The sequence below is a fragment of the Carya illinoinensis genome, chromosome 5 (assembly GCF_018687715.1).
Source record: "Carya illinoinensis cultivar Pawnee chromosome 5, C.illinoinensisPawnee_v1, whole genome shotgun sequence".
Taxonomy (NCBI): Eukaryota; Viridiplantae; Streptophyta; class Magnoliopsida; order Fagales; family Juglandaceae; genus Carya; species Carya illinoinensis.
The window spans coordinates 42799152-42821049 of record NC_056756.1 but is presented as its reverse complement, the minus strand read 5'-3'; the positions used below and the strand labels follow the sequence as shown (position 1 = coordinate 42821049).

Here is a 21898-nt window from a genome sequence, read left to right as displayed (position 1 = left end):
TGAGGGCTTCAAACCTCACACAGCCAGCAACAAATCCACTAATTCATACGAGTTGAGCACATTACGAGCGAGAGAGAAACCTGCACCTATGATGACGAAGCCGAAACGGAAAGTGGTGGCTTCAGCATTTAATTCATCGTGGGAATTTGAAAAGGACGAAGCCGAAACTTAAATCTTGGATTTTGGGCGGTGATCAAGCCGTCCGAAGCTCTAAGATCTGAAGCTAGGGTAGGGAGCTCGGTGTATTGGGAGACAGAGAGTGCCCGAGACTCTGGATTCAGAACAACTTCGTCCCTTTCTTTTTTATTTTTGTTTTTTTAAAGCCACGTAGGCGCCACTTTAAATGGTCGTGAAACCAAGGGCTTGAGTCTATAGGAGAAGTCCACTCCGACTCTTCTCTGCTCGGTTCTCCCTCTGCTCTCTTTCTCTACGCAAATTCGTTTTTGCAACGAACGGACTTTCATTCTTTCGCTTTCTGTGGCATCATCAGGTTTGATCGAACTCGTTCTTACGATTCGTATTGGATTTATCATCTACTTCTGTTTGGCTGCTGAGAAAACTGATGGAAATTTTAGCTGACCTAATTTTAAATAAAGTTTTTCCTTTGTATTCTCCGAATTATGCGTCTTTCTTAAAGACCAAACAGGAAAATTAACATGCACAAATAAATAAATATCTTCTCTTTTATTTTTTGGGCTGCTATGGATTCCAACTCATCTCATACGCTGGTTATGTGGGAAGTCGAATGAGATATAGAAAGCTCTCGTTTTTTTCCTTTTTTTTTTGTTTTAGCTTTCACATGTGTTTTACTACTTGACTGTCTCACTGTTTATATATGAGATTGATGATTTTTTTCCTTTTCAGTTGGAAGTTGGATTTTGCTGTGATTTGGGTAGCCTGGATTTTGGATCTTATCTAAGAATGGATTTATCTACTCATTCTATAGTTTCTATGGACTTAGTTATAATAATAAAACATAAATCGCCCAATCCACCGATTTTCCTTGCAGTTTGCATGGTTAGTGAGCTGTTAAAATTGTCCCCAGTCTCAAAATAGTGAGTGTAATTGGTTGGTATGGCTAACTCTCTGCACCTATAACCTGCATTTCTGAGAATTATTGTTCGGAAATATATATTGGAACTTGTATGTAAAGTTGTGTGGTTGTATGCATCTAGAAAATGAGACAATTATTTAGAATGAATATAACTTGAATAAGATCATGCTAGTGAAAACTTGTTTTTCTTATTAAAATGGTAAAAGTTAATGTTTAATTCTAATCTGTAGAATGGTTCACAAGCTATTGGCTGTAAATGATATTGGGCAGTGATCTGGTCTAGTTCCTAGGAAGAATCCTAAATCTTTATTTCAGTGGCTGCAGTATGTTATCTTGCCATAAATTGTTAATGTAGCTTAGAGTTGTAGCAGTTGGATGGTCTATTGATTTTGGTTGGCAGCTGAGATTCTGCAATTATGCTAATCCAATATTTCATTTATATGTGGTGTTGAAGCATTTATGTCATGTTCTTATTGTTATTCTGAATGAGAATAACTGCTTATTTCTTGTATGGAGTATTATTATCGTTATTCTGTGGTGGTTGGTCTTAAACACATAAATTTTTTAAGTGCTTATAAATGGACACAAAAGTCCATTTCAATAGCTTTGTGCCACTGGGGGATCATGGATTCGAACTGCATTGCAATAGCTTTGTGCCACTGTGGGAGAGTTCAAGCTCTCAATCATGGCAGAAGACTTCATTCTGATTTGATTAAAACTGGTGTTTTGAATAACGTGTTCCTTGCCAAAAATCTGATAGCCATGTATGTAGATTCTTGTCATCTGAATGTTAACGTAGATATTAGATATTATATTATTCCGTGTTACCGTATATACTCAATAGTTATTCTTACCACGTATAGATGCTAATAGTTAGGAGTTATACGTCAGCTGTTACCATATGTAGTTCTTACCTTGAAAAGAATGGGGATTGCCCTACTCAATGAGAATGATGCTGCGCACATAGCAGACAAGTTTTTCCAAAGCTCTCTCAGTATTTTCATGAGTTCATAGTATTTTGACACTGAAATATGCACACAAGGTGTTCAATGAGATGCTTGAAAGAAATGTCGTTTTGTGGACCCCCATGGTCTCTGCGTATGCTAGTAGCGGAAGACCTCAGGAATCTCTTGGAATATATAACCAGATGTTAGAGTTTGGTTCAGAGGAACCCAACCTGGTGCTCTTAAAGCATGTGGCCTGGCAGGTGATTTGGAATTGGGAAAATTAATTCATAATAGAGTTTCTGGAGGTGAATTCCAGTTTGACATGACAAAGAAGCCCAATCAAGGTAAGTTCAAAGGTAAGTTTATTCCTATTTGTCATTATTGTAGTGTTGTTTGTCATATAAGGTCAAATTGTTTTAACTTGAATAAAGTGAAGAAAAATAGAAGTGAAAGAAATCTAAAATTGAAAAAAAAAAAGAGTCTAGAGAATCAAGTTTGTGATATGGGTCAACAAATCAACTTTTTAAGTCTCAAACTTGGTGAACTAGCAGATTTTTGCATTCCAAATAAAAAAAAGTTTATACAAAGTGGTGTTGATGAAATAAATAGACCAAAGTTTAAAACAAAATTGGTGGTCAAAGAAAATGCCATGTCACATTAATTGATAGGACCTTTTGTATGTTTTTGCATTCATTGCATATCATTAATCTAGGACATGCATTTTATTTTTCTGTTTTGCTATTATGTTTCTATTTTTAAGTTTTAAATAAGAAAAATATAATATAAAATTTTCTGGTTTGGTTCAAAGGTTTTCTTTAAAGAAAGTGCATGCTTGATATGTCAAAGTTTGAGCACTTGTATTCTCACTTGATAAATTTCTGAATCTATGCATCTCTCTACTTTGTGCAATTCAATTTGTGCATACTAACCCTATGTATTATCTTGACAAAGTTCATTTACAAAGCACTGTGAGAAACTTATATGTATGCATATAATAATTAAAATTTATATTGTTTAATGAGATGCTCATCATAGGGGAGTTCATGCCTTGAATTGACTAATATTAGTTGAACCTAGTACATTTATAAAGAGCTCTCCTTTGCCAAACACAAATAGTTGATCCATATAGAAAAAGTCGATGTTAAATCATTGCGGAAAAAGACTAACACCCCACATGGATCTATCTTCTTAAGTCCTTATAGAAAAAATCGTTGCTCAAATCATTGTGGAAAAAAATGAGCAACAAAAATGGACATAGAGAAATGAGGTTGTGCAAACTAGTGTTTCGAGGAGATGCTCATGTAACTAGGCCCTAACATAAAGTTTGACTTTTGAGGTGAGTAACAATCTCTTGGAAGCATCTATAAGAGGAAAAATACTCATGGATAATTTTATAAAAATATATTGAAGAAAAATAAAATAAAATAAAAAGTTGTTACCTTATATAAGTTTGCTCACTCACACACTCACATGAACTTTGACATAGATGATCTTATGAGGAGTGAAAATCCATAGTGATTGTTGCAAATAAGAGGGTGTACCTCATTGTATTTGTTTTGTGAGTTACACTATATTTGAATTAAGATGCATATAGGTATGTTACTTGCCCTTTTGCTTATTTATATAAATAAAAAAAAATCAAATTTTTTGTTATTTTTATTTTTTCTAACCTCTATTTATTTTGGTTTATATAAAATAAATATGAAAATAGAAAATATAGTTTGGCTTGGGTCAGTTTTGAATAAGGATCGCATTTGTTTCATAAGTCTCGAGTAGTATAATAGGTATCTGTTTTGTGCCTAAGTCCTAGGGGGACTCTATTGAGTAACCCGTGCATGGCAATAGTCACTTAAGTAAGTGTTTTAGCCCCACACGAGTACACGCCCAGCCCCCGAGTTTATTTCTGTAAGTCCCCCGATACACGGCTCACGGTACTCCCCATACACGAGCCCTAGCCTCCTTATCTCATCCACATCTCATTTGATTTTCTTTTAGAGAAATACTTGGTTTCAAGTTTCTTGACTAAAGGCTCTCCATCATGGTAAAATTTTGAATTTATTCCAATCACTTTCTTCTAGTTTTAGATCTCGGCTCATATATTTGGAGATTGAGATTTTGATTATTGTTTGAATGTTGGGGTTGGAATATCTTAAAATCTGAAATATATGCTCATATGGTTTGATTTTATGCATGGATTGAAGATGATTTTTGGTGGGTTATGTGATTATACATTTCAATTTTATCCTAGTGCATACCAAGTGTTTGATTTTTTTGTCTCAACCAAGTTGTCTCAATCATTTGCTCATTATTTGACATACATTCATGCTCATACATGAGAGTTGTTCATCATGTCTTTCTTAGTTCATCTTGACACATATAAGTGATATTTATTTTCTTTTGTGTCTTGTCAGATTAGTGACAAAAAGTGAGTATTGGAAGAGCAATTTAAAATATTTTGGTACTGTAAAATTTAGGGGGAGTTTCAGTAAGTGTGTTATTGAGGAGGAGTTTAATGAATTTGCTGAAATGAATTTGTTGAGGGGGAGTTAGATGATATATATATTTTTTTGCTGAACATAAGTTTTTATTCTTCATTATTTGTTTGAAATTTCTATTTAGTTTCTTGGTTTGTTGTTTGTGCTTTTGACAAGTTTTATATTACATTCATCATGTTGGTTTTGTCACTAATCCGCTAAAGTGGGAGATTGTACAGGCAAAAGTTGGTTAGAATTAGATGACTAAATGATAAGGTTTATCTTATCATTATATTTATAATTTTTGAATAAATGTAAAATAATTATCGATTTTATCTCTAAACAATATTGAGTTTATTTAGAAGTTTTAGAGGTTGTTTAAATAAGTCATTGAGGTAAATATCGAGTCTATGATGATATGCATTTATCCAGAACAGAAACTAAACGGAAATTAGTCACTGTAAAAATGAGTTATCGCGAAATGTCAGCAATTCGTCAGGAGGCATCCTCGCGACAGATTCTATCTGTCAGCAGAATCTTATTTTAACTGGAACTCTTTCCAGATTGTTTATTTAAGAGATCCTATTGGTTAGGATCTGTAGAGTTTCAAATCTACATATTTTCTGAAGTACTTTCTAGTGTATATTTTGGTGAGAAAATGCCTTAATGAAGTTTCATATTTGTGATTTCTCATTGTGTGTGATCGTGTTTCAAGTGTGAAGGATCATTGATTGGATTTCAGCCACTGGAGTTCCAGGAGGGAAGTCAATAGTTTGAAAATTGCCAGAGGTTCTGGCTGCTATTGCGGTAGAAGACAAATGGGTCATTTGTCTGGACAAGTAAAAGTCAAATTACAAAAATTTTGTAATTGAGAATTACTTGTAATTGATTTTTAAACAATAAGATTGACTTTTCTGAATTTGGCTGACTCGTAATGTTTTTTACCTTTAAAGAGTTCTTTAAAGGGTTTTCCTTCGTAACCAATCTTTGTATCTTGCAAATTTGATTATTTTTTTAAGTATTTGATTCGTTTAATAATCATAATATTGAAATCTAACTAATTTATTCTAGAAAATTGGTAGACAATTTAGTAGTTTTATAGGGGTACTTGGAGAATTTCAATATCCAAGGAGGGGCGGCAGAGAATGATGCTTCTTTTTCAACCAATATACACCTTCCAAAAAATCTGATTGAAATCCTAGCTATATATAGACTTGTCTTGCCAACTTTTTCAAAAAGAATAGTTACTTCCACTTATTTTGCTCACTGTCACACCAAAGTATGGTAGCACTCATAGTTTTTCTACCTTTTGTAAACACACTCATAGCACACCTTAGGTTTTTGCGAGGTTTGGGCTCTTTAGGCTGTGGGCTAAGTTCCCTTGTCAAACAAATAGAAAAAAGAAGAGAGAGAGAGTTAAATTTCAAAGTTGGATCGCTATTCCGTGGCTCGGTCAGATTTTAAAGGACCAAGTATTCAAAAAGCAGTAAAGACCTTTCTTTTGAATATTTAAATGACCAAGTAAGAAACTGATTGCTATTGTTTTAAGGATATCTATAAGTGGTGCTGCGATACCCCATACGATGTGTAAAAATAAGTGATGTATGGGATCATACATTATTTTAGAAGGAAAAGTTCGTGTTCTTTATAATAGTTTTAATGAGATTTCAATTGTATCATTGATTTGTCCCCTTTTGGAGTATAGGTCATGTGGCTTAGACCTTCCATTGGGGTGTTCTAAATGGTATTAGAGTGTATCCCAACTAGAAATGTGGGACTTGAGCTGTGCCACCTACGACAGATTAGCTTGATGAGTACGATGAGAATTTAAAGGGGGGATTGTGATACCCCATATGATGTGTAAAGATAGATTGTGTATGAGATCACACATTGTTTGGGAATGAGAAATTCTTACTCTTTATAATGGATCCAATGTAGCTCCAATGTAGCTCCAATTGTATCATTGACTAGTATTTTTATAGTATAGGCTATGTAGTTTGGGCCTTCCATTAGAGCATTACAGGTGCATTTTTGGAATATTCGTGAAAGCTAAATATGGTTATATTTACCTTATGCTCTATGTTTATGGTACCTTTAGTCCTTACAATCTAAAATTCCTTGAATATTAGCATTAACTATGGTGGTCCTTGCTATTTATTTCAAAACTAAAAATTAATGTATTGTTATAAATCAATTTGTATGACCATCTTTAGCCATCAATTGTTATAAATTGTCTTGTATGACCACATTAATCATAAATTATAACCATCTTTAGCCATCAATTATGATCGTTTAGCCATCAATTATGACTTAAGTTATGCATAAACCACTTTTGTACTTGTATATATATAGGTATCGTTCACTTGTATATGAAGATGTTTTCAGTATTGAATAACAACGTTTTCTCTTGCAATATTATTTCTCTTTTAGTTTTATAATACATTATCAGCACGAAGGATATGTCAATTTTGAAGTTAGTCGTTCTCTACTTCAAGTAAGTTTTTCAATATATTATTTGTAGTTCCCAAAATGAATATGAAATGTTACATTACTTATTATTACTTATAAAACTCGTGTTTATTCTCATGATTTTGTGAATATATTTCTTATTTACAATATAAACATATTTATTTTCCTGATTTATATATGTAGAAAATGTCAAATCTTACAAAATTAGAAATCGTTATTCTTGACATTCCTGGAAAAAATTATTTATCTTGAATCATTGATGTTGAGATCCATTTGAATGCGATGAACCTAGGAGATACAATTAAAGAAGGAAATCACAGGTCCATGCAGGACTGCGCTAAAGGCAATGATTTTCTTTCGGCACCATCTTCATGAAAAATTAAAAATTGAGTATCTCACGGTAGAAGATCCCCTTAATTTGTGGAATAATTTAAGGAAGAGATATAAGCACCAGAAAATTGTAATCGTCCCAAAAGCTAATCATGATTGGTTGCACCTGAGATTGCAAGACTTCAAGAGTATTAATGAGTATAACTCTATACTCTTTAAAATCAGCTCAATATTAAAATTATGTGGTGAAAAAGTCACTGCTGATGACTTGTTAGAAAAGACATATACTACTTTTTATGTATCGAATGTGCTCCTACAGCAATAGTATCGAGAGCGAAAGTTCAAAAAATATTATGAACTTATATCTTGTCTTCTAGAGGCTGAGTAAAATAATGAGTTTTTGTTAAGAAATCATCAGTCACGTCCTACTGGTTCTATATCCTTCCATGAAGTGAATGATATTGAATTTACACCATTACCATAAGCGAATCGTGTATCTTTTCAAAAAAAATCGAGGGCGTAGACGTGGTAGGAAAAACTATAGAATTGGAGGTCTTAGAAGCGACCACACTAAAATGGATAATAATAGACATACATCGTACCACCAAAAGTGGTTTAACTCAAAGAAGGGTAATGGTCCTCAGAACAAATTTTCAAAAAGAGAAAACAAAAAAATTTGAAACAAATTTTACTGAACTATTAGATGTTTCTATATGTAGAGAAGATATTACCAACCTTATGTTTCTGATTTTTTTGAGGATTCTAGTGGTAGAGTTGATCATTTGATTAGTGATGGAAGTGTTCATTTTTAATTAATGTATTTTCTTTATCTTATGCAATGAAAATCTTTGCTCTGCATGTTCTCAAGGTAAATTGATTCTCTCAAAGGTTGTGTTTGATTCTCCATCTATTATTTGATACATTGAGCCTCTTATAGGGGATATGTTTAAGGCACGTTTTGAGGATTGTCATTTTGACGAATCTATTTTTCCAATATTAGGTAATGAGAGCACGACAGGAAATTACTTGAAAAAATAATTTTCCAATTTGATCATTGTATAAATGAATATAAACTAGAGGTTTAAAAGATTATTCATTTACAAAGGGTTGCAAATCGATTATCAGATGTATTTATTGATAATAAAGGTGTGGTAAAATCATGGGGAGATGGTTTGATAATCAATTTACTTTGAGAACTTGTAAAGCACGGATATTCATTGGGTAAGATAATCTTATGATTTTTTAGGGGATGCCCATACGAATTATCAATTATTCGTCTCATTATTATTGATTCTGGATGTCCAAGGCGATCATGCTAAGTCATAAATACTTTGGAGTCAATGCACTTCTGGTGCATTACCACATGTGATTCGATTGTTCTCATTTCTGTATAATACAATCCAGATGAGAGAGCATGTAAATTTTCTAATACGAGTTTCTAGCTCAAAATTATTTTAGTAATGAGGAGATGCTCTTTACTGCCTTCGTTGGTGGTTTCGACATACATCTCTATTATTCATCTCAGAGATAAAAAAGTTCATCAGTAAGATTCAATAAATTTTCATTATTAGAAAACATTGCAAAATATTAAAAAGCTTTACTGTAAGATAAAGAAAATACATTAATTAAAAAAGAACACTTCCATTACCAATCAAATGATCAACTCTACCACTAGAATTTTCAAATAAATCAGAAACATCAAGGTTGGTAATATCTTCTCCACCTATAAAAAACTAAAGCATTTAATGGTTCAACAAAATTTGTTTCAAACTTTTTTATTTTCTCTTTTATAGAAGCTTGGTATAAGTCAACCAAGTGCTTAGCTGTGCGACATGTACGAGACTAATGTCTAGTCATACCACATCTATAGCATCCATCTTCTTTTTTTTTAAAAAATTTGTTCTGAGGACCTTTAGCATTCTTTGAGTTGAACCACTTCTGGTAGTATGGTGTATATCTATAATTATTCCTTTTAGTGTGGTCGCTTATAGGACCTCCACTTCTATAGTTTTTCCTATCACGTCCACACCTTCGGTTTCTTTGAAAAGATGCACAATTTGCTTATGGTAATAGTGTAAATCCATGGAATGATATAGAATCAGTAAGATGTGACTGATGATTTTTTTAACAATAGCTCATTATTTTGTTCAGCCTCTAGAAGACAAGATATAAATTTAGAATATTTTTTGAACTTTCGCTCTCGATACTGCTGCTGCAGGAGCACATTCGATGCATGAAAAGTAGTATATGTCTTCTCTAACAAGTCATCATTAGTGACTTTTTCACCACATAATTTCAATATTGAGCTGATTTTTAAGAGTGCAGAGTTATACTCACTAACACTCTTGAAATCTTTGCAACCTCAAGTGCAACCAATCATGATGAGCTTTTGAGAGGATTACAGTTTTCTGGTGCTCATATCTCTCCCTTAAATCATTCCACAAAATAAGGAGATCTTTCACCGTGAGATACTCAGTTTTTAATTCTTCATGAAGATGATGTCGAAAAAAAATCATTGCCTTAGCGCGATCCTGTCAGGACCCATGATTTCCTTCTTTAATTGTATCTCCCAGGTTCATCGCATCTAGATGGATCTTAGCATCAAGAATCCAAAATAAATAATTTTTTTCAGAAATGTCAAGAGCAACGAATTCAATTTTGTAAGATTTGACATTTTCTACGTATGTAAATCTGGAAAATAAGTATGTTTTTATTGTAAATAAGAAATACATTAACAAATCATTAGAATAAACACAGAGTTTTATCAAGTAATAATAAGTAATGTAACATTTCATATTCATTTTGGGAATTACAAATAATATATTGAAAAACTTACTTGAAGAAGAAGACTATTAGCTTCAAACTCGACAGAACATTCATGCTGATAACATGTTATAAAACTAAAAGAGAAATAATATTGCAAGAGAAATTGTTGTTATTCAATATTGAAAACATCATCATATATAAGTAAACAATACCCATATATATAGGAGTACAAAGGCAGTTTATGTATAGCTTAAGTCATAATTAATGGCTAAACAGTCATAATTGATGGTTAAAGATGACCATAATTGATGGTTAAAGGTAGTCATACAAATTGGTTTATAACAATAATATCATTTCTCTTTTAGTTTTATAATATAGATTGTATTATTTATATAAAAAAGTATATTTGTTGATTTTTGTTTTTTTAAAACCACATAGGCACCACTTTAATAAGTGTGGCAATGTGTGAAAACTAAGGGCTTAGAAGAACTCCACTCCGACTCTTCTTTGCTCTGAACTCCCTCTACCCTCTTTCTCTACGTAAATTCGTTTTTGCAGCAAACGGCCTTTCATTCTCTCGCTTTATGTGGCATCAGCAGGTTTGATTGAACTTGTTCTTACAATTCGTATTGGATTTATCACTCACTTCTATTTGGCTACTGAGAAAACTCATTGAAATTTTAGCTGAACTAGTTTTAAATGAAGCTTATCTTAGTATTCACCAAACTACACGTTTTTCCTAACAAACGGGAAAGTTAACATGCACAAAAATAAATCTTTGCAACCTCAAGTGCAACCAATCATGATGAGCTTTTGAGAGGATTACAGTTTTCTGGTGCTCATATTTCTCCCTTAAATCATTCCACAAAATAAGGAGATCTTTCACCGTGAGATACTCAGTTTTTAATTCTTCATGAAGATGATGTCGAAAAAAAATCATTGCCTTAGCGCGATCCTGGCGAGACCCATGATTTTCTTCTTTAATTGTATCTCTCATGTTCATCGCATCCAGATGGATCTTAGCATCAAGAATCCAAAATAAATAATTTTTTTCAGAAATGTCAAGAGCAACGAATTCAATTTTGTAAGATTTGACATTTTCTACGTATGTAAATCTGGAAAATAAGTATATTTTATTGTAAATAAGAAATACATTAACAAATCATGAGAATAAACACAGAGTTTTATCAAGTAATAATAAGTAAGTAATATTTCATATTCATTTTGAGAATTACAAATAATATATTGAAATTAGTTTTATAACATGGATTGTATTATTTATATAAAAAAGTATATTTGTTGATTTTTGTTTTTTTAAAACCACATAGGCACCACTTTAATAAGTGTGGCAGTGTGTGAAAACTAAGGGCCTTATAAGAACTCCACTCCGACTCTTCTTTGCTCTGAACTCCCTCTACTCTCTTTCTCTACGTAAATTCGTTTTTGCAGCAAACGGCCTTTCATTCTCTCGCTTTATGTGGCATCAGCAGGTTTGATTGAACTTGTTCTTACAATTCGTATTGGATTTATCACTCACTTCTATTTGGCTACTGAGAAAACTCATTGAGATTTTAGCTGAACTAGTTTTAAATGAAGCTTATCTTAGTATTCACCAAACTACACGTTTTTCCTAACAAACGGGAAAGTTAACATGCACAAAAATAAATAAATAAATAAATAGAGAGAGAGACTTGATTTTTTCTCTTTTATTTTTGGGCAGATTGGATTTCAATTCATCTCATACTCTGGTTATGTGGGGAGTCGACGGCCAAATGAGATCTAGAAAGCTCCTTTTTTTCCCTTTTTCTTTTCTCTTCTTTGGTTTGCCTAAGGAATTTCTTGTAGTTTATTCTTCTACTCGTTTTCCTTGAAACGAGTTCGTCAGAGGTATATAAGTTTTTGTTTAACAATCTGTCTCTATTTTTCTTTTGTTTTAGTTTTCACGTGTATTTTACTATATTACTGTCTCACTGTTTATATATGAGATTATGTTTTTTGTTCTTTTCAGTTTTGGGTTGAATTTTACTGTGATTTCGGTAGCCTGGGTTTTTGGATCTCATTTAAAAATGGATTTATCTATTTATTCTGTAGTTTCTATGGACTTAGTTATTATTATAAAGCATAAATTGCCCAATACACCGATTTTCCTTGCGGTTTGCTGCTTGCATGGTTAGTGAGCTGTTAAAATTTTCTCCAAGTCTCAAAACAGTGAGTGTAATTGGTTGGTATGGCTAACTCTCTGCACCTATAACCTACGTTTCTAAGAATTATTAGTGTCAGGAAATATGTATTGGAACTTGTATGTAAGTTGTGTAGTTGTATTCATGTAGAAAATGAGACAATTATTTAGAATGAATATAACTTGACTAAGATCATGCTAGCGAAAACTTGTTTTTCTTATTAAAATAGTAAAAGTTAATGTCTTATTGGTTGTATATGATATTGGACAGTGATCTGTATTCACGAGTACTATTTTGTTCAAGTTCCTAGGAAGAATCCTTAAATCTTTATTTCAGTGGCTGCATTATGTTATCTTGCCAAAATGTTAATGAAGCTTAGAGTTTTAGCAGTTGGATGGTCTATTGGTTTTGGTTGGCAGCTGAGATTCTGCAATAATGCTAATTTAATATTTCATTTATATGCAGTGTTGAAGCATTTGTTATTCTGAATGGGGATAACTGCTTATTTCCTCGTATGAAGGAGTATTGTTGTTATTCTATGGTGGTTGCTCTTAAACACGTGGATTTTTTAAGTGCTTATAAATGGACATGAAAGTCCATATCAACAGCTTTTCGCCACTCTGGGGAATCATGGATTTGAACCACATTGCAATAGTTTTGCGCCACTGTGGGAGAGTTCAAGCTCTCAATCATGGCAGAAGACTTCATTCTGATTTGATCAAAACCGGGGTTTTGAATAACGTGTTCCTTGCCAACAATCTGATATCCATGTATGTGGAGTTTTGTCATCTGAAATATGCACACAAGGTGTTCGATGAGATGCTTGAAAGAAATGTGGTTTCATGGACCACCATGGTCTCTGCGTATACTGGTAGTGGAAAACCTCAGGAAGCTATTGGAATATATAATCAGATGTTAGAGTTTGGTTCAGAGGAACCCAACGGGTTTATGTACTCTGCAGCTCTTAAAGCATGTGGTCTTGCGGGTGATTTGGAATTGGGAAAATTAATTCATAAGAGAGTTTCTGGAGGTGAATTCCAGTTTGACATTGTTTTGATGAATACCCTTTTGGACATGTATGTCAGATGTGGAAGTTTGAGTGATGCCAGGAGTGTTTTTGATGAGATTTTGTGCAAGAATGCAATTACTTGGAACACAATCATTTCAGGGTACTGTAAAGAAGGTTTGATGGAAGAGGCGGTGGATTTGTTTCATCAAATTCCAGAACCAAATGTTGTATCCTGGAACAGCATCATTGCTGGTTTTGCAGATAATGGAAGCCATCTTGCATTAGATTTTGTGTACATGATGCACCAAGATGGTCTTAAGCTTGATGGATTCACATTGCCTTGTGCTCTAAAATCGTGCTGTAGCCATGGTTTCATAGCTTCTGGGAAACAGATTCACTCATATGTTGTTAGGTCAGGTTATGAGTCTGATTATTTTTCTGTATCAGCTCTTGTTGACATGTACTCAAATTTTAATTTATTAAATGATGCAAGAAAGCTATTTGATCTATACTCTGGGTGTAATGCTTCTGCTTGTGATAGCTTGGCACTTTGGAATTCTATGCTTTCTGGATATGTTGTTAATGAGCAATATGGAGCGGCTCTCAAGCTGGTTTCACAAATCCATCAATTGGCTGTATATTTTGATTGCTACACTTTTGGTAGTGCTTTAAAAGTCTGCATCCACTTATGTAATTTAAGACTTGGTCGTCAAGTGCATGGTTTGATTGTCACAAATGGGTATGGGTTAGATAATGTTGTTGGAAGCATTCTTATTGATCTTTATGCAAAGCACGGAAATATTAGGGATGCATTAGGATTATTTCATAGGCTTCGGAAGAAAGATATTGTAGTCTGGTCTGGTTTAGTTGCAGGGTGTGCTAGAATGGGTTTAGGCTCACTAGCCTTTTCCCTTTTCAAAGATATGGTCAATTTGGGTCTTGACGTAGATCAGTTTGTTGTTTCAAATGTTCTGAAGGTTTGTTCAAGTTTAGCATCTATTCGAAGTGGAAAACAGACTCATGCTTTCTGTATTAAGAGCGGATATGACACAGAGGAGGTTACAGTAACAGCTCTGATTGACATGTACTCAAAATGTGGTGATATTGAAGATGGGTTAGCTTTGTTTGATTCTATGCCAAAAAAGGACACGGTGTGTTGGACGGGGATAATTGTGGGATGTGGGCATAATGGAAGATCAATGGAAGCAATTAAAATTTTTTGTAAGATGGTAGAGTTGGGTCTGAAGCCAAATGAAATTACCTTTACAGGTGTTCTTTCTGCCTGTAGACATGCTGGCTTTGTTGAAGAGGCGCGGACCATATTTCAGTCCATGAAAACAGAATATGGAGTGGAACCGCAATTGGAGCACTATCATTGCATTATTGATCTTCTTGGCCAAGCTGGATACTTCAAAGAGGCAGAAAAACTGATTGCTGACATGCCTTTTGAGCCCAACAAAGCCATATGGTGCTCGTTGCTTAGGGCCTGTGGAATCCACAGGAATATGGAACTGGTTAATATAATTACTCAACACCTTCTTGCATCCTCACCAGAAGACCCTTCAGTATATGTGACACTTAGCAATGTTTATGCAACATATGGATTGTGGGATAGTTTAAGCAAGGCAAGGGAAGCTGTCGAGGAAGTGGGCAAAAGAGAAGCTGGAAAAAGCTGGATTGAGATACCTGGCTAAGCAATCCAGCTTTACTGCATTGCATGGTGCAACTGGGTTGTCTAACACTAGAACCAAGTCCTAGCATGTGTGTGGAACAGTGATAATCCGTGTTTAAAGTTAATCTTTATATGGCAAACAACCCTATCTCAAGATTTGGAAATATCACAATGTATATGACTTTTGGAAGTATCTGGAAAAGGAGATGATGCTTGGTAGGTCAATTGACAGAGATGCTGCATTGCAGTTATGGGGTATGTTGATCACTTCCTTTTCTTATTTTAAACCCTCAGCTTCATTGATGAACTTTGAAATTATTAAAATTTATTTCAGTGTTAGTGTTGAGGAACTCGAACTTCTTTCCACGTACTCTCATTTGTTTCAATGTTAGTGATGATAAACCTCATAATTTTCTTGAGTGGAAAGAGAGCAAGAGCTGTTTATATAATGTTCCAAAATAACTCGTCATCCAGATTCCAGAGTCATAAATTAACTCATAATGGATAGGCTCTTTAACTTATTTTAGAACTCAATATGAATCCATTGGTATGTGAAATGAAATTGCGTAAGTAGAGAAAACAACAAAAGACACGAGTTGGGAAAAATTGAGTTCACGAAATAATTCTTTATCAAGCCTCATCCGTTGCCCTTCCCTTCTATTTTAACACGTTCTTTTTTTATCCCTCGTGGTCAATGGTACTAATTGGTCGATGGACCCGACTACCTACGTTTTGCCTTACAGATTCTAATGCTAGTAGTCTTTCATTCTTTTGCCTGCTCATGCATGACTGGAAAGGACTTGCATTAAACTGATATTTCCCACTGAATTTCAGAGTCTTCTGGCCCTAGTGGTTACATGATTGTTGAGGCTAATGGTGGTCTTAATCCACAACACACTGCGGTATTTTATTATTCTCTCGTAATTCTATTTCTGATTTTCTTGTTTCTGTAGAGACTAAGGAGGGTTTACCAAAAAATACAGAAACTGAAAGGATATCCACCAATGATAATGATAGGCTTATTACCTTCTACCACTATTTACTACTCACTTTATTTTTTAATTTTTTTACTAAATAGTTAATAAAGTGACTATTAGTGAAGTTGTATATTTTTTAAAATTTTTCTTAATGACTAAGGATGTTAAAAAAATATTTAAAAGAAAATAATAAAAAAAATAAAAGTTTCAAATACACTATAAAATAGTAAATGGGTGGTAGTAAGAAATAAGCCTATCATTATCTTATCTTTTTTATACCCCTTGATGTGCATATAAAGTTTGTTCGTAATGTTTAATCTTCTTTTGATAGATATGCAATGCAGTGGCGGCAGCCGGAATTTCGATTATAAAGTTCGTTCTTAATGCTTAATCAGCCCCAAAAAGCTGCTGCTGGTGGGTTTCTAGGTTCCTGTTCATCGGGTGCAGATATGAGTCTCAATGGAAGGAAAAACATTGTTTCAAACTTCTATTTGATCTAGCTAATTTTTCTGAAAATTTTGCTGCAACAAGGAAAAAACAGTCCTTCGAAATTTCGAATTTACTGAAAAATTCTTGAATCTTTTGGATCTGTAGGAGGTTGGATTGCCTCGAAACAATCCGTTGTTTATTTTCCTTGAATACAATTTATCAGTCTTATTCCACTTCATTGAATATACTATCATTCTTTCTTTTTATCACTATGCAATCTATCGGATCCCTTACATTTGGTAATCGAAGGAACCATCTCTAAGCACCAGCAGTAAGCTCTTCAGCCACAAAGAAAGAAGCCATTTTTTTTTTTTAAATTCCGGGAATAATCATATCTTTTTATCTTATATTTAGAACCGATACATATATAAAGAGATTACATAAAATAAATCTATAAACTGATATGGTTTCATGGAATCCGTTAGATCTATTTTATAATAAAATTAACTTTATAAAATAACGTATTATATTAAATCATATTAATTTATAAATTTATTTTTATATAATTAAAGTATTTTTTGTCATGATTAGTCGTAACAACTCATGCGACATATTTTTTTAAGTGATTTTATTAATCAATCATTTACACAAAAAACCACTTAAAATAATCAGAGAAGATAAAAATCAAGAGGAAGAATATAATGAGACCTGGTAAAATTTAATGAGACCTCTTAGGGCCAAGCCCAACACGTAGGATAAGATACCTGGACAACCTATAAATTTGCAATAAACACGTAAAAAAGGAACCCCAATTCCCAGAAGGCAGAAAACGAAAGAGCCTAATACAATTATACAAAGATGAGAGGCATAGGAGGTCCGCTTCTATGCATTGGCGATCTGCTCAGCGATCTCGGAGACTCTGACGGTGCTGCCCCTTCGCGTCATCCCCAAACCCCTCTCTCCTCATCTCCCTCTTCAGCTTCCAGCCCCAATGACACCCCTCAATCCCAAGCCTTGGCCCTCACCAAGCTCTTCCAGGTTCACTTTCCCATTCATCTTTTTTGATTCTATATATTATCAAATCGCCGCTCGTTTTCGGTCTATTTATCTTGAAATTTCTCTCACACCCTCTGAATTATCATACTTAGAGCCTTTACGGGTTTCGTAGTTTTGATTAAGATTACTTTCTAGTGAGTTGTTGGACAAGAAAAGGTAAGTTGGTGGTAGTCGAAGAAGGTTTTTTGTCCTAAATGATACAGCTTTGAAAGATGGCTTCAAATTGGAGCAATATTTCTAGCAATTTTTTCTGATATTTATGTAACTTCAACACCCAGATCCGGATTTGTCTTCCAATTGAGTGAAACGCTCATTTAGTTCTGGAATCTCTTAATTTAGTAATGTTAGGGGAAGTCGCATGTACCATTGTCAAGGAGCTATAAGAAGTCTAACTTGGGTGCGTTTTCGCTTATTAGTGAATTCCTATGGCTGTTCAGAACGGTGTTCCCTATGTTAATCTGCTTCTTTAGAAGGGCTAACGTATCCATGTCCCGCAATTATCAGACTCAGATGTGGTTCAGAAATGGGAGGATTCGTCTGATACCCATTGGTATCAGATCCATGAAAAAAATTTGATGATTGGGGGAAGCGGATCCATAAGTAAAATTTGGCTACTAATGTGGGAGAATGAATCGTTGAGACCCATCAAAAAATGCATAACATAGTCTTTGTGTTGGTATTCCGCCAATTTTTGGAGAGCACCACAAGAGCATTCGGGTAAGGGACGGTAATTTAGCAGTTCGTCCCAATAGCCTTTTAGCTTGGTGAAATAAGTACTCAGGGATGTTTGATTCTGGTTAAGTGAGGAAATCGCTTTCTGGAGTTGGAAGATATGAGGAGCGTTGCTTTGTGAGAAGCGTTCCTTGAGGTCGAGCCATATGTCATGAGCATTATCAATATAAATAACACTGGCAGCAAGATCTCTAGAAAGAGAGTTTAAAATCCAAGAGTGGACCATATGATTGCAATGAATCCATGGTGCATAGAGCGGATCATTGTTGCTAAAAGGTTTGGAGATTGCACCATCAATAAACCCTGTCTTATTTTTGGCGCTTAAAGCCATAAACATAGACCTACTCCACGTGGAGTAGTTATCACCAACAAGTGGTTAAGAAACCAATAGAACTCCAGGACTGTCACCATGATGAAGAAAGTATGGGCTGGAATGATCATTGGCTGATGAGGTGATAGAAGAGGAAGAAGAAGAGTGATTAGATTGAGAAGTCATGATTTCTACCGAATCAGGATGCTGAAAGGCAGCAAAATGATACTCTGTTTTTCAAGAGTAGAAACAGAGAGAGGACGTAAGCTGATACCATGATGAATATTGAATTGATTTTTGAAAATGAAATCATTTCTTACAATATGTTCTGTACATTGGTATAAATATATACGGAAAAACATGAAAACAAATCTCGGTAATCTGGGAGAAAATCATGCTATCATGAGCTGTGGTTGAGGTGTTGTAGCCATTAATGCTTAATATGGTATGTGGTGTGATCTCAGGCTTGAGTGGTAGATTGGGTATCTGTAATAAGTGTGGGTGATATCAAAGGAGGGGCAGCAGAGAATGATGCTTCTTTTTCAACCAATATACACCTCCCAAAAAACTTATTGAAATCCTAGCGATGGATAGACTTGGCTTGCCAACTTTTTCAACCAAGATAGTTACTTCCACTTATTTTGCTCAGTGTCACACCAAAGTATAGTAGCACTCATAGTTTTTCTATCTTTTGTAAACGCACTCATAGCACACCTTGTTTTTGCAAGAGTTTTTGGTTTGGGCTCTTTAGGCTGGGCTTAGTTCTCTTCTCAAACCAAATAATAATAATAATAAGGAAGAGAGTTAGATTTCAAAGTTGGATATATAGGTGATACAGCTGGTCCATGGCTCGGTCAAATTTTAAGATGCTTTAGGACCAAGTATTCAAAAAGCAGTAATTCTTTTGAATATTTGAATGACCAAGTAAGTAACTGATTGCTATTGTTTTAGGGACATCTATAAGTGGTGCTGTGATACCCCATATGATGTGTAAAAGTAGGTGGTGTATCACACATTGCTTGAGAATGAGAAGTTCTTGCTCTTTATAATGGTTCCAATGGGACTCTAATTGTACCATTGACTAATTTGGAGTATAGGTTGTGGCTTTGACTTTCTATTGGAGCGTTAGAAATGGTATCAAAGCCTATCCCAACCAAAAATGTGGGACTTGAGCTGTGCCACCTACGGGCCTTTCCCAACTAGAGATGTGGGACTTGAGCTGTGTCACCTACGACGGTCTTGTCCTAGCATCTCTCATTAACAAGTTATGGGAGTCACACCAATAACCTTGGAAAGGAGGGAAAATTATTAGGTATTCACGAAGAAAAGAATGACATGGTACTCCCATCCTGTTACAATATGCAATAAAATTATAACTGCTTCAATTTTTATTGGCATCGCATTCTATGATAGGATGAGAGTTTCAAATCTACCAGAGGCAATCTTTTTAAGAGTTTCAAATCTACAAGTAATTATTTTTCTTTCCATTTTGATTTAATGATTTAATCTGCATTTCAGTTTTCATGTATACACTACAGCAGGAAGCATCTAATTCTATTAATCCTGATTCAGGAAGAGTACAACCACTTGAATGAGGCTCTCTCTGGTACAGACCACTCATGGACATCTCTAACTCTAAAGGTGATAATTGACTGATATAAGTTATAGTTATGACATATCTTTCTCTATGATTAGCTTTTTGGACACTCCCAAACACGATACACATCCACCATTACTGGCTTTTCAAGTGTACAGTGGGTGTTCATGGTGCCATTTTTCCATTGGATCCAGCATAAATTAATTTCTTAATTTCTCAGTGTTATAGACTATAGTACTCATTAATAGGACACTTGCTATGTTGGCTTTAGTTTTTTTTTCTTACATAAAATACTTTACTATTTCACAACCACACCTTTCACACAATTCAAGCAAACATATGTTGGTTCGCATTAAACTTGAGGCACAGTCTTGTCCTAAATCCCCAATCTGTTTTGGAAGGCTGATTCTTCAGAGAAAAAACACATTTTTCTTTATTCTGACAATTTTGCTACCCTTCCCCACTTTTTCTTGGTAGTTATGCTCTGCTCTGGAAACTGCAAACAAACTGGTCCAGGCGACCAACTCAAATGTGAGTTTGCTATCAGAGAAGGTTGGAGAGCTCGAGAAAATTGTCAAGAGAGGAGACTCTGCCATAGCATCGGCCAAGGCCATCCATGTATCTTTGAACCAAAAGCAAGGATCATTTACTGGCAGTCAAAATATCCGATAGTCATGGTTTTAATAGGTTAAAGGTTCCTGAAAGTCCATATTGGAAAGATGTTCTTAAGTTACTTGTCAGGATTGTACAAATAACATCTTCTGTGTTAGAGGATCTGAAAAACCAAATATTCGAGAGGGATGCGCTTTTAATTATGTGCCAAAACATAAATTTGATCAACCGGTCTAAATCGAGCAGACTTCTGGGTCCAACTGCGAATCCAACTCTCACCATGATCTCTCTCTCACTCTCTCTCTGGTTCTCTAAGGTTTTTGGAAGAGAGAGTGAAACCAGGTTTTGCCGCAATAAGCTGATCAATAAATGACATCAGGTTGATTTCATTGAGCTACACCTTCTTAATTACTTTTAAATTTTAATTATATTGAAGATGCCAATGAATGCTTAACCTCTATACATATTATATATATAAATAGTATTTCCAAAATACTATTGCAGTCATGATCATGACTATTCAAAAAACTTCCAAGAACTAAACCGGCCATCACAAGAGAGAGAAAACAATAAAATCAACCACCTTCCACAATATGGTGTTTAATTAATGAGTATCTTACGTGCACAAAGAGATTATATAAAATAAACTTATAAATTGATGTAGTTTTATGAGATCAATTAGATCTATTTTACAATAGAAGTAATTTTACAATCTGATGTATCACATTAATAAGTCACATCAATTTATAGATTTATTTTTATGTAATCATTTTATATCTAAAGTATTTTCCTTAATTATATATATATATATAGATATTTGTATAATACATATAACTATTTGCACTTAATTTCTTTATTAATTAGCGAGCTAGCTAGCAGAGTCATTGACTTACTCCCATAAAAAAATCCCCCAAATAAATAATGCTTCCAAAAACCAGAAATAGCTCTTTATTAATCAAACATATAGGAAGACAATTAAAGTAGCCATCAAATCATCGAACCCTCAACATGAGTTTCTCTCTTTCAAATGGATTTATACTCAGAATTATTGGGTGACGGATGATATTTATCTGAAGCAGAAATGTTAATTAATAATCGAGCCATATATATGCATGCAACTTGTTTCTATACTATATGTTATGACAACAACCTTATGTATATTTATATATCTATATATATACATATGTGAAAAATGCTTTAGTCATAAAGAGATTACACAAAAATAAATTTACAAATTGATGTGGTTAGATGTGGTACGTCGAATTGTAAAATTACTTTTATTAT

At 34.1% G+C, this 21898-nt stretch overlaps 2 protein-coding genes across 9 annotated transcripts; both read left to right on the top strand.

Annotated features, from left to right (window-relative positions):
- Nucleotides 1-362: 362 nt before the first annotated feature.
- Nucleotides 363-16552, top strand: LOC122308838 (pentatricopeptide repeat-containing protein At4g08210). Of its 7 annotated transcripts, none has more exons than XM_043122099.1 (5): nt 9859-10639; nt 11761-11927; nt 12686-15156; nt 15736-15803; nt 16210-16552. In XM_043122099.1, the coding sequence occupies exon 3, from the start codon at nt 12803-12805 to the stop codon at nt 14921-14923; it is 2121 nt and encodes a 706-aa protein (XP_042978033.1). In that variant the 5' UTR covers nt 9859-10639; nt 11761-11927; nt 12686-12802; the 3' UTR covers nt 14924-15156; nt 15736-15803; nt 16210-16552. The 7 variants fall into 7 exon arrangements, with proteins under 7 accessions (XP_042978036.1, XP_042978032.1, XP_042978030.1 ...); XM_043122097.1 differs by lacking the exon at nt 9859-10639 and adding an exon at nt 11264-11530; XM_043122102.1 differs by lacking the exons at nt 9859-10639; nt 11761-11927 and adding an exon at nt 363-490.
- A 549-nt stretch (nt 16553-17101) lies between these two features.
- On the top strand, nt 17102-20842 carry LOC122311978. Of its 2 annotated transcripts, none has more exons than XM_043126782.1 (3): nt 17102-17345; nt 19924-20046; nt 20480-20842. In XM_043126782.1, exons 1-3 carry the CDS (start codon nt 17166-17168, stop codon nt 20672-20674), a joined length of 498 nt encoding a protein of 165 aa, XP_042982716.1. In that variant the 5' UTR covers nt 17102-17165; the 3' UTR covers nt 20675-20842. The 2 variants fall into 2 exon arrangements, with proteins under 2 accessions (XP_042982716.1, XP_042982717.1); XM_043126783.1 differs by having other exon boundaries at nt 17106-17345; nt 19978-20046.
- Nucleotides 20843-21898: the final 1056 nt, after the last annotated feature.